Source organism: Aquila chrysaetos, chromosome 3 (genome assembly GCF_900496995.4).
Source record: "Aquila chrysaetos chrysaetos chromosome 3, bAquChr1.4, whole genome shotgun sequence".
NCBI classification, from domain to species: domain Eukaryota; kingdom Metazoa; phylum Chordata; class Aves; order Accipitriformes; family Accipitridae; genus Aquila; species Aquila chrysaetos.
In genome coordinates this window covers 58,157,267-58,170,231 of record NC_044006.1, presented here as the reverse complement: position 1 = coordinate 58,170,231, position 12,965 = coordinate 58,157,267, and the positions used below count along the sequence as shown (strand labels likewise).

The 12,965-nt window shown below is 35.8% G+C and overlaps 1 protein-coding gene across 3 annotated transcripts in view; it reads left to right on the top strand.

Annotated features, from left to right (window-relative positions):
- Positions 1-12,965, top strand: part of NEBL (nebulette) — a 274,542-nt gene that overhangs the window by 184,246 nt on the left and 77,331 nt on the right. Inside the window, exons 3-5 of one of the 3 annotated variants that reach the window (XM_030008945.2) lie at positions 577-681; positions 2,671-2,781; positions 9,239-9,349. The exons of the other annotated variants lie outside the window; for them this stretch is intronic. Of the exons in view, the coding sequence (XP_029864805.1) occupies positions 577-681; positions 2,671-2,781; positions 9,239-9,349 (327 nt within the window). The remainder of the gene's footprint in view (positions 1-576; positions 682-2,670; positions 2,782-9,238; positions 9,350-12,965) is intronic. 3 annotated transcript variants of the gene reach the window in all.

Below are 12,965 nucleotides of genomic sequence, written 5' to 3'. Positions count from 1 at the left end.
GTTTCCTTTGTGCATACACATAATTTAAAAAATGACTCAATTTAAAATTTGGTCTTAAATCTGTTATTACTTGCATGTCATGACTGTTGGGGTTCTTGGGCCAATGATTTGGCAGTGGCCTTCTGAATTTATTCATGTAATCTTGGATTCATAAAGGGGCATTTGATTACGTTATATACATTCTGTGCTTGCTAGGTCTGTGTTAGAAGTTAGTTTAACAATTTTATCTTTGAGATCAAGTATCAAGAAGATCAATTATTCAATTCTCCTTACTTTAGAGATACTAGAACATCTACAACAGTGGTGAAAATGTGCTGTAGATGTAGAGAAAAATCATATCTTTTTCATCTTTATTATTAAAGATGTGACTTTTACATCGCCCTGGTACTATGTGTGAGAACTGACTGTTTGCCTTGATGGCTTAATTTGATCCAGCTTCAGATATTTGCAAGCCACCCAGCATAGTCTCCATAAATAAAATAAAATAATAATAAAAATTAAATAAAAATAGCCATTGTTTATTTTTCTGTTTTTTTTTTTAAAAGCAATTAAACTTCTCTTTTCTCCTCTTTGTAGATACATTATAAAGAAGAGTTTAAAAAATCTAAAGGCAAGTGCATATTTGTACCTGACACCCCACAGCTAAAACATGTGAAAAGTCTCAGTGCCTTTATTTCTGAGGTAAGACCTAAAAGACTGAAGAATTCTCTTTGCTTCTTATCCTTCCTAAAAACTGTCTTAATTGAATATGGTGGTTTTTAGCATGGGAAGGATGGCTTATTTCAAATAATTCTGTTTAAAGCTGAAGTGACTTAAAGCGCTGTAAATAGTGTATACTGTATATTTGAGTAATAATAATTTGGAATTATGCAACACTTTTATTTTAGGATTCTAAGATATCTGCATCTGAGGCAGTCCTAGCTATCCCATTTCATGGATGGATAAACTGAGGAATAGGAAAAGGATTTTTTGTTACTTATTCTGCAGTGATGAGGTTTGCAAATTATACCTGTGCACAGTTTCCCTGCTGTGGAGAATTCACAGCCTGATATCAAACAGAACTTTTACCACCCCCCCACCCCCCCCTACCCCCCCAAAACTGTACTGGCAAGGAAGGAATAGGAGCTTCCAAATCCCAGAGCAGAGTTTACTGCCAGCTCTTCATGTCCCAGGTATAAGGTATCATATGATTGCATCTCTGATTATTTTCCACAGGTGAGAACAGCAGCAGGAGTTTTACCTGACAGAGAGTTGCTTTTGTTAAGGAACTGCTGGTTCTGAGTGATTTTTCTGTCACTGTGACCCTTGGAAGACTTAAATTTTTGGTGCTACCTTTATGATTATGATAAAGAATATCCCCATATCCCTGTCTGGAGTTATGTAATTTATATACATTCTATATTCTGTTTCTGATATACATCAGTTTGCTGTGTGGCTACATTCAATATAAATTCATCTGATGAATATTTTTGTTATGTTTATCTTCATATTTTCTGAGAAAGAGTGGCATGTCCCAAGGGGCATAAATGTGATGAAATTTTACTTTCTAAGAGACAGACTGTTGTAGTCTACAAAAGCACAATATAGAGAGAGCATTTATAGAATCCATCTGTCTGATTCCAGAGAAAAGCTGCTAATTATTAGTCAAAGACTTAGAGATATAAAGATATTTCAAAATTATAAACCCCGTATGTTTTATGTTTATCACACTGTTGAGCGCTCTGTTTGCTTATTGCAGCATTACCTGAAGCCAATGATGTGATGGATGGTTTATCTTGTAAATTACTGACCTCTAGTGTCCCATAACCTGTTTTTTCAAAACTTGAACACTGGAATTCTTAACAGCATGTCTACTGCAATGAAAAAGAGCCCTCTGTTTTGGGAAACAGCAACAAATGTTACAGCAAATTATTGATATGTATCATACATGTGGGGAACTAGCTGTATATTGCACAGTAAATTAATGACATTAGACGGTATTATTTAAAATATCTTTGATATTTATGATTACTTTCACAGCAATACTTGACATTATTGTTTTATGAATTTGAGAAACTTAAACCTGAAGCAAAAACCTCCCAGATTTTGAACTATTATTCTGGCCTGTCTCATAAAACCATTTTGTGAGGAATTGCTAGTACTGAACACTGGAGAAAGTACAGGATAAATAAAGAGTAATTTAAAAATGAGTCTGTAATATGAAAAGATTAAGTACAAATGATGGCAGACATGCTATCTTCAATGTTCCTGTCCTTTCCAGTTACATTTAATTGCTACTGCTTATTAATTGGTAAAATATTTTTTGTTGGCCTCTCATTGCTCCCGTTGTGCAAAACTTGGGAAAATGGAAAGAAAAAAGATAATTGTGGGTTTTGGAAATGATTTCTAAAAGGATAGAAAAATAACTGCCTTGCTTACTTTACTTTATACTTCCCCCAAATTATTGAATTTAATTAGGAGATACTTTGCATTGCTTCATGAATTAGACACATCCACCTAAAGTATTGTAAAGTTATTATTTAAGGATCTGGTTTTGCTTGAAAGTTTATGACAGCATTAGATTTTTCCAGTTCTAATGGTCTATGCCATTTTATTTAATAGAAAAAGTAGGTAGTGTCATTACTATATCTAAATTTTTGCATTATATGTCACCTTTTTTCTCCTCTTTAGGTGAAGTATAAAGGAGCTGCTAAGAAAGACCTTTCCAACTCTCTTTATCAGCAGATGCCAGCCACAATTGACAGTGTATTTGCAAAAGAATTAACACAACTTCAGAGCAAGGTACAATTTTAGAATCATGAAAGCGATTTTTAGACGAATTGTGTGACAGAACATGACAAATTTGAACAGTATATTTGAATGGATACTTGACTGCCTGCTTGATTTATTTGGGTGAGTTTATCATCCAAAGTTTATCACCATAACTTCTTAACTTCAAGAGCTACTCGCTTTTAAAATGTTGACAATCTTATTTGTTATGTTTATTAAATATAAATTTAAAAACTGCTAGTGCATTCATCAATCCAATGAAATCCATTAGAAATGCATGAATGCAATAAGGAATTATTGAATTCAGTGACATTGCACCGTGTTTATAGAATAGACAAATCTTACATAACAACCATTTCAATTTGGATGTTGTATTAGTTTTATAAAATGTTGGATGCTGAAGGGGAAAAAATAATACTTTAATGACTTTTAAAGGCACTTACTGGTAGCAGTAAATGTATTTCTAATGGTCTACATACTACCACTCACAACAAATTTTATAGAATTAAAAATATGAAATCAAGTATATTGAACATAGTGTAAAACATGCAAACAACCAGTCAAATAGTAAATTCCAGTTCAGTTGCTTCAAGGGGCTTAAAAATATAATGCCCTTAATGTAGGCAGGTGACCCTTCACTTCCATTGATTTCAGTGGAATTGTGACTGTTAAGTATGTGTAATATGAATGAAGTTACAGATTTTCATTGTTACTCATGAGAATTACAGCTGATAGATGGTTATGGCTTTCTGTCCACCAAGCATTTTCACATATTTCTTGTTTTGCCTTTCTCCTCTCTTAAAGATAATAACTACGTATAGTTTAATACAGCCAGTCAGTGGAGTGAACACACTCCGAAATCCATATTATTGATTGTAGCTCAATATGCATTCTTCTAATGCAGTGATTTTTTTTCAAACAAAGGAAGATATTCATAACAAAAGAAAGCACTGAAATCTCAGGACAGCTTGTGGAGAAATGTTTTGATTTAAAACAATGTGTTAATCAAGGCTATGTTAAGCAAATACAATAACATGAAGTATATTTTAGTTTTCATAGTTTGAAATGGAACATATATACACTCAAGTTAAAGCAGCACAGTAGCTGAAATGACATTAATGTGACATTTCATTGTAAAGTGAGTGATTAGAGGAATTAAAGTAGAAATAAATTGTGAATTAAACTTGTATAACATTTTTAAACCGTTAGCTTGATTTATAAAACATTAGTTAACTAGTTTGCCACAGATTTACTCCTGGATTCATTCCAAATGAGTACATTCTACATTAGTTTACGCAAATGAGGTTAATTAACATCAGCGATGTGGCAGAAAAGATAAATAACTGAGACTAAAAATGAAATCATTTGATTCATCAAAAAAACCCCGTTAAGGAAAAGACTGACATTTTCATTTGATATTTTTTGAAGGTTTTCTTCAATCATCCAACAGTCATAGAGAAACAAATATGCATATAGGATGAGTTATATTTAAGTAGAAACTTTTCCTGTAAAATTCATACCATCCCCTTAGGAATAGATGCATTATAAATCATAATCTACCATAAAACTTAAAGATATGCTGACACATTTTTCCAACTTGTGGTTACTGTTGCAACGGACCTGAATTTAATGCTACTTTGAGAGAGATCCTAGGGGATTTTCTAGTGGAAAATCTTCTCTGCAGTATTCAAATCTAATCCATATTGTGCCTATCACTGCGGTACCTAAGTAGCTAATACGAGGATTTCAGATTTCAACTGGGTCAGGATATGGCAGAGGGGATTTCTGCTGCATCTATCTAGCCGGGATTGTGAATTTACAGGTCATCACTTCAGCAAGAGGAGACCACGGATATGCCATAGGAAGGAGAGAGAACAGCACCGGCTGGCCATTGCGCCAACCCTCCTGCAAAAAGGCTGTTGCAAGCACAGAACTGCAGTCTGTTTCTCAATTATAGTAAGCTGATTTTAAATAGGTGCTGATTTCCCGAGACTGGAAAATAGGAGTACGTGTCCTCCTCCTCATCCGCATTAGAACAAGTTTACACCTTTGACTCCCTTTTCGTGCTTCCTGGATGCAAGGCCGGGCTTGAATGCTTTTGTAGCCAGATCAAGCAGGTGCTTTGTCGCTCTGTGATGGCATGTTCTTGGCAGGATCCGTAGCCTCATGTGCCAAGCAGGTGTGTCGGGACGAGGGGATCACGGTGTGGAAGAAAGAGAGCCACTGACTCTCCCCGCTACTGCCTGCTGGCACAGGAGTGCTGAGGCTGGTATGCCTCTGCTGGGTGATCTCCTTACACTGGTGTGTCCTCGGCAAATGGCCTCTCCCGTGATTTGATGTTTGATCCTGAAATGGTCCTGGTGCCCTGCTGCTGCCCAGCAGCTTCGTTTTCAGCCTACCTAGATCTAGCCCAATTTATTAATTTTATACACTGTTTCGGATCACACTCATGATTTAGGAACTTGGAGGCGACTAGGGGAAATTTCTTTTTTGTCACAAGAAATCATCCCCCACCTACAGCTGCCCTCCACTGTCCTCTCCAGAGCAAACAGACTGCCATAGCGCTATCCATCATTTCTGCACGCTTTAACTGACACGGCAATTGTCATTGACTTCAGCAGAGCCAGGACGTCGTTCTGTAGGGTTCCAGACATACAATGTCAGCATTGACAGGAGCTTACCATAGTGGAGAGTACAACACACTGACAATTGTGGTTTGCCTCCTGTAGAGCTTTCTCCCTATGTCGGCTGTATTGATTCATGCTCAATTCCCTCTTCAAGATACACAGGAAAGACTAAAACAAGACCACCTCTGCTGGATTTTGCGTAAAGCCCACGTTTGGTCTTTTGCGTTCTATGTAGAACTGGCACGAACATGGAAATAAATACCCATAGAGAAGGAATTCCATCCAGAATTTTGACAAAAAATTCATGACACTGTTTATGGGAAAAAAATGTTTCAGGAGAATGAAAAAAGAAGTTTCATAGTCCCACATACTTGGGTGGCTTTTATCAATTTCATTTTTTCCTCTACACAGAAAATTTAACTGTTGCCTTCTAAATAGCTTTCTTGAGAGCAAGCAACCAGATTTTCCTCCCTCTCTTTTGTCATAGCTGTCCCCAGGGTAAGCTAGAGAGAGCAGAAGTCCCTGTCCTTGCCGCATAACTTCACCCTCCTTCAGCCTACAAAGCTCTCGCCAATTTCCATGTTCTCTGCAATGAGAAATTAAAGTTGATGAGAGCAGTCTAGGCAGGGAGCCCTCATTTTGATTTTCCTGAGAGGAAATGGACATTTTCTGGAAAAATTGCAATTTTCCTGTGGAAAATATTTCTGAAGGAAAATTTCTGATCTTTGCTAGCTTTGTGCCAAGTCTTTTTCTTGTCTGAAGACCAGTATACTAAATTCTTCCTTACGCAGAACAATTTTTTTAATAAGGTGTCACAAACAACGATAAAGGTATTTAAAATTGCTTGAGGGGAAAACAATGTTGAAAAAAAGTATGCTTTTTATCACTTTTTTCATCACTTTATTTCTGCCATAAGAAGAAATTGCACTGTTTTTCTTCTTATCTGAAAGGAATAATCTAAAGCAAAGTGAAGGCAGTTTAATTTTCTCCTTTGCACAGGGCAATATCTCACATAGTAACTATATGTCAATGCTCAACAGTATTTTCTGTTTGTTTTTAAAGATGATGAGCCAAGTGAATCTTAAGCAATATTTTTAACTTCCAGAGAAAGTTTCAGAGTTTTTCTTACTTGTGGGCAAAATCCTCTTTTTACTTTCATATGTTTGTTTTTTTTTTTTTTAACTATGAGAAAGCTATTTATTGTGGTTTACTGCAACATTTACAATCATATTGCACATTATCACACTGTTTTCTGTAATTCTTCATGGTTTTTTATGGCACCAAATCTCATGTTTGAGTTTTCCTCTTTTTTATTGTAGCAGGTATTAGTCTCCTGGACTTCTCTAGTTTTGTTTTACACATATACATTGGAAAATCTAATTCTCTATCTAGAGATTAAAGTAGCATTTTCTGTGTTCTTGAACATTTCCTCCTACAAAATCCTACATTGTGGATTTTAAGTTCAGAGCTCAGCTTACTGACTATAAAGGGAAATATATATTAAAAAATTAATAGTGTTTAAAGTATTCCAAAACAGAGGGTCAGTCAGAGTTAAGTTGAAAGAGCACAAAGCCTTTCTTAATGCAGCTTCCTGTTGATACACTGGTGTACAAGAGAGATAAGAAAATAAAAAATGAGTACTTACAAATTAGTTCAATCTGAAGTCATACCTACTTAAATAATTGCCTTGTATTTCTTGAGTTAATAAATGGTGCCACTACAGAGTAGAGGTTACATCAGTGACCTATAATACTTGATCTCTCTGTAGAGTAGTTTCATATGTAGATCTGATAAAATTCGGTTTAGCTAAAACTTGAAAATTAACATGAAATTAGAAGTAAATGTACACATGCTAACGTGTAAAATAATGGTTCTAAGAATATTGATGAAATAATCCTCATAAACATTTTTTCATGCTCCCTTGGAACTGATTTACAGGTCTGGGAATAGTTCTGCACTGAACTGTCCAAAACTAAACTAGACAGCTATTGAACTCCTCCTAGCCTGTGATCGCTTCAAGGTTACTTAGGTCAGTTAATAAGGATAATGTGAAAAGATAGGAAGAACACAGCCATCAAACAGCAAGTCAAATATTCCTATATTAAGCTAAAGAAACAGTCATCTTTTCCCAAGATAGTGGATACTGAATTGTAATTTCTGTTAGTTTTCTCATGTTGGGAGTTGATGTGCTTTTGTTTTTTGATGTCTTGGTTACGTTGCCCATTCGCCAACAGAAAAACATAGATGTTGGACCAGCAAAGTGGCAAAGTAATAAAATATCTGTCAATTAGTAGATTTTGGAAGTAACTGTACGGGTCTGCTTTTCAGAATGGTATTAAGTAGGAAACATCTTAAAAGTGACAATGTGAAGCAGGAGAAGTAGCGAAAGTTTTTTTGTGACATACGTTTATATAGTAATTACACTTTTGCAGGGGATCATTTGTTAGTGATGCTTCAGTCTTGTTGACAATTATTTGCTTTGCCAGTTGCAAGTTGTAATCAGTATAGCGAAGTTATAGACATTTTTTTGTTTCAATTTAAGTTGTGTTTGTTTCCTCAGAGGCCTGATCATGTTGGATTTACACTGTATAAGGAGATGGCACATTTTAAGTTTCCTAATTTGATACTTTCATTCATATAGTAGCAGTGCAAAAAAAACCCCTTTTTTGTCTTAATCTCTCAGCCTATATATCATTTTGTAATCTGGGATAGTCAGGGCAGATACTAATATATTGCCTTGGGCACCCTGATCTGTGACTCAGATGCAATCTTGCTGCCTTAAACACAAACAGATATAACAGTTTCTCACAGTTCTAGTATCCTGTCCTAAAAGAGTCCAAATCACCGTAGTCGAGAGTTCCCATCTCAAGACTTTCACAGTATTCTTTTATTGCTATCGAGGGTTTTAGTTTCAAATCCTTCTCCTCCTGACCAGCTTTCAATCTTATTTAGTATTTGCTGTTTTCTTGGGGATTATTTTAATGCTTGCTCCTGAGAGCTATTAGAAAATGAATTTTCTTGATGCTTGCTGCTTCTTCAGGCATCAAAACCTGGTGAATTTTCTTAATGTAAGCCTAAAAGCTTCTGACAAGGATAAGTGCAAGATCAGCTTTTCAGGCAGTTTTAGTATGTGAGTGTGTGTATATGTAAGTATAACACAGTACAGTGAAAGCTGGATGAATGCCCAACATTGTGCTCAGTTTCTATTATAAAAATAAATTTGTTTATGAACTCACAATCCAATTCCATTTTCCTTTACCATGATGACAATTGAATGTAAATATTATTTTTCTTTTATTACTTTTCTTTCTGAACCTGGGGGCTAGTCAAAATGTGTATTGTGGTAGTAATTTCCTAACAGTGGAAGAAATAGCTGTTTGGGCTATGAGTATTTCATGTAAACCTGTTTGTTCATGAGGAATGCACAAAACCTTTTTTTTCCGAAAAGAGAAAAAAAAGAGTAGCCTGGAATAGTTACTTAGCTGATGCATTCAGGTTTATTTTGAGCAAAAAAAGCTTTTGTTTATGCTTTTCCCTGGGCTGTCTTCTCACCTTGTTAAAGTTAATTTTCTGTTTCTGTATATTTCTTTTTGTCCCCTCTGTCTACACATACCTCTGTTGCAATAATAGACACAGAGAAATCTCTCTGCTGACTGTACCTCATATGTCTCTCTTTTGGGTGGAAGCTGCTCTTGTTTCAGGGTTCTGGTTCCATTAAGGAGCTTAATTATTTATTACATTTCTTCCTGTATACAGGCACACTACAACACTAGGTTTAACCCAGCTTGTATTATTATACCTGCTCTGCTGAGGTCACAAAAATGTAATGTTGCTCTTTTCAGGTTCTCTATAAACAAAAACATGATGCTGAGAAAGGAACTTCAGGTTATGCACATATGAAGGAGCCTCCAGATATTAAGCATGCCATGGAAGTCAATAAATACCAGAGTGATGTAAGTATTCCCCCAACTGAAATTTGCTTGTTTTAGGTAGATACATCTATTATAGCTAACTGAAATGAGTTGGGCATGGAATATTTTCATATTTCATTAGTTGGTATTTTTTTACATTATTTGCTCTGAAGTAATTTGGGACATGATGTGTGTATAAAATATGAGTAATGGTACGTGACTTTTATTCTAAACTGCAGTGGAAAGCGGTTGTTACTCTTTATTAGTAATAATTGTTATTAAGTGCTAGCACTTTGAAATAAAATTACAAATGCAGCTTCTCTGAATTCATGTTACCTACTTTTAAAGCACAAGTGTGTAAAGCTATTTGTTTACATGAACAGCAGCATGGTTTCAGTGTCTTACACTGTCAACACTTGGATAGTTCTTCAAGGATTCTCTATGGAGGAGAGAAGGGGGGTGTTTCTGCCCTGCTCTTGCACACTTTTATGCACATGAATAACTTTGTTCCTATCTCATGAATACATATCAAATGAGTTTCAAAGAACAATTTATGACTTATTTTACAGAATCTGAGCCATAGAGTTTAGTTTGATGCCTGGCATGAGTTTATACCATTGACCAAAGTCTTTGTTCTTGTAGTTTTACTTAGATAATTTACAAATAATTTAGAGTATTTAGCAATATTTTGAAACTTGGTTGCTTTTTTGTTTTTGTTTTTTTTTGTTTTTTTTTTACAGCTGCTTGTTAACTTCTTTAAGTTCTTTAGGTTTTCACAATATAAAAGCCTAATAATAGTATTTACATTTTGTATTAGTGTCAAGTCAGGTTTGATTTCATGGTTAAGCTAGCTTATACTAGCTCAATGCACCATTGCTGGGGGCAGAAATGCTACTAAGATTAGTGTCTTGAATGATACAAACACAACTTTGAAGAAAAATGTATGTTAGTTTTAGGTTTTGTAAAAGCTTACTTATGAGAAAAGTAAATTTTAGGAGAAGATTGGCTAAAATGGTGAGGTCATTTTAAAGGCTACTCAAAGAACAGCTGACATGTAAATATATTTAAAGTTACGATCCATTTCCATTCTTCTTAGGTAACCAAGTCTAGTCAGGTAGGTATGTGATTTTTTAACTCTTGTCTCTAAGATAAAAGGGTTATTCGTTTGCTGCTAACAATGTAGAAAATGAAGCTTGGGTGTTCATTTTGAATTGTCTTAAATTTACCCTATCTTCCCTGCTGACAGTGTAACAAACACTCTTAGGTTTTGTAGGCTGAAAACTAAATGTCAATGTTAGATGTATGTCCATGTGTGCAGAATCTTGACAGCTGGCCGCTGATTAAAAGGCTGCTGGAAAACTTCAGGGAAGCATTATGTTTGAAGAATAACTTTTTCTTCTGCTGGGAAATACCTGCCTTGGAACTCCCAGCAGTAATTTGCAACCTGCCTTGATTACAGAATTCCCTCTTCCTGTCAAACTCCAGCTATCTCTGCTGTTAGAAGCATCAGGATATCAGATTGATGGAGGGTAGGAGCTGGGAACATGAACTTCTCTCCCCATAACCAAGAGGTTTTTTTACCTAGCAGTAGGAATGGTGGTGGACTACTAGGGAAGGAAATAATGTTGGGAAGAGAGATGGGAATCCCTCTCAGAGAAGGTGGTGGGACCAGGAGGAACAGGAGATGAGTTTTTGAATCAAATTCATCATGGTCTGAGGATGCGTATGCTAGCGCAAAACCCATTCCCCTTCTGCAGCTGTACATCACCTGCTAACAGAATTAAGGAGAGCAGGGTACAGATGTGAGAGTAAATGAAATTCAGTTGTTTCATCTTCTTTCACCCTTAAAGCAAGCAAAAAAAAGGAAATGAAGGCAAACATAAGAGGGAAGGATGTTTTGATAAATGAGAACTTTTAACAGCATGTTAAAAATAATGAAAAATATGAAGGAAATTATTTTCAGCCTGAGCAAACTTCAAAAAAATCAAACAAACCCTCCATATCCAACATAAAACTCTAACCACTTAGTCTCATCTGTTTAAGAACAGATTCTTTCTGGTTGCTCATGGGGAGCTGCAGTGCAATGGTTATATATATCTTTATCACACATAAAGGAGCAAGTTATGTAAGTCCAGTTGTTGTTCAGTGGAGTTCTACAGCTCCTCTGGGTAATTGTTTGGGCACCATGGTGAATAGCTGTGGATTTCTTGTTTTGTAAGTACAGGTTTAATTAAGAGCCGCATGAGTTTTCATCTTTGAGTCAGAGCGTGGAATAGTGAGCATCCCAAATGTGGAGCATTTGTCTTTCCGAACTATTTCAGCTATTTGTAGAATCACAGCTTTGAAAGTGCAGGGAAAAAGGGGGGAAACTACTGGGGGAATAGAAGGACAAAGCTCTTTTATCCACCACTCATTACAGTATACCTATGGGAGCAGAATGCATGTTTACCTACAATGCTCTGCCAACTCAATTCAACCTTTACACACAGGGTTTGCATCTAATAGGATTAGGATGTGTTTAAGACTATTTACTCAGCCTTAAAATAAGGCTGACATTTATACTCAACTCTGTGAAATGTGCAATTTCCTTTAAAAATTAAGACTGTATTCAACTTACAATACATTTGTACTGACATTTTGAAACTGTCATGTGCTGTAGGCCTTCACACCACTTTGAATATCATTAACATGCTCTGTAAGTGTGGGTTGAAGCTGCGTAATAGGGAAATACTGTAAAATCTCCTGAACAAAGTGATCATGTATAAGAAAAACATTTTTCTCTTCTTCATACTTAGACTGAAGAAAATTGCTCTCAAAAGAACAAAAGTGACTTTTTTAATGATAGGGAATTTACCTGAAAAATAATTTAAATACTACCTAATGCTTGAAGGAAAGCACGTTTATCCAAACCAGAGTACTTTCCTCTATAAATTGTGTTTGTGTTTGGTGAAGTGAATGTTAATGATGTGACTTTGGCACACAAAGGCATTTGGAGAAAAGTGAAGTAGGGACCATCAGCCTACTTTATGTCTGTGCTTGGCTGATGTCATTTAGCTCATCTGGAAGTTTCCAAACTTGTGACCAGAATTAGGTGGTGGCCCTTAGAAAACCATCAGGTCACAAAATAGTGGTTTGACTTATGTGTAGCTGAGGATCACGTAGATGGAAGAAAGTAATTGAACAGTGAAATGACGTGACAATTAAGTTTCTAGAGCAAAGCAAACACTTGCTGCATTGTGCCTGGGTAGAAGCTGCACATAGCATTTGATGAAGGTACTCAAAGCTGTGGATCACAGTTTTGTCTGTTCCATGACCTAGTCCATCACTGGGCATTATGAATAGCAAAAAAATGTTAAGTATTTGTACAGCAATTTATATGTTCTACTTGGTTAAAATTACTGATTCTCCTCACAGCATTACATTGTATGAAATAAGGGAGTGGTGTTTTGATTTTACAAATAAGAAAACTTGCAATGCACTCATCTGTGGACATTTAAAAGGCAGTTTGCAGATCTGAGGTTGGAGCCCTGGTATCTTTTCTCTTATGCATATGTACGAAACAGTGCTGCTTTTAAAATGTTAGTTGACAGTTGGGCAAACTTTTGATGTATATGTGTGCTCTTTGCAGTCCATGTGACATCAGTAGTGGTAGTTTATA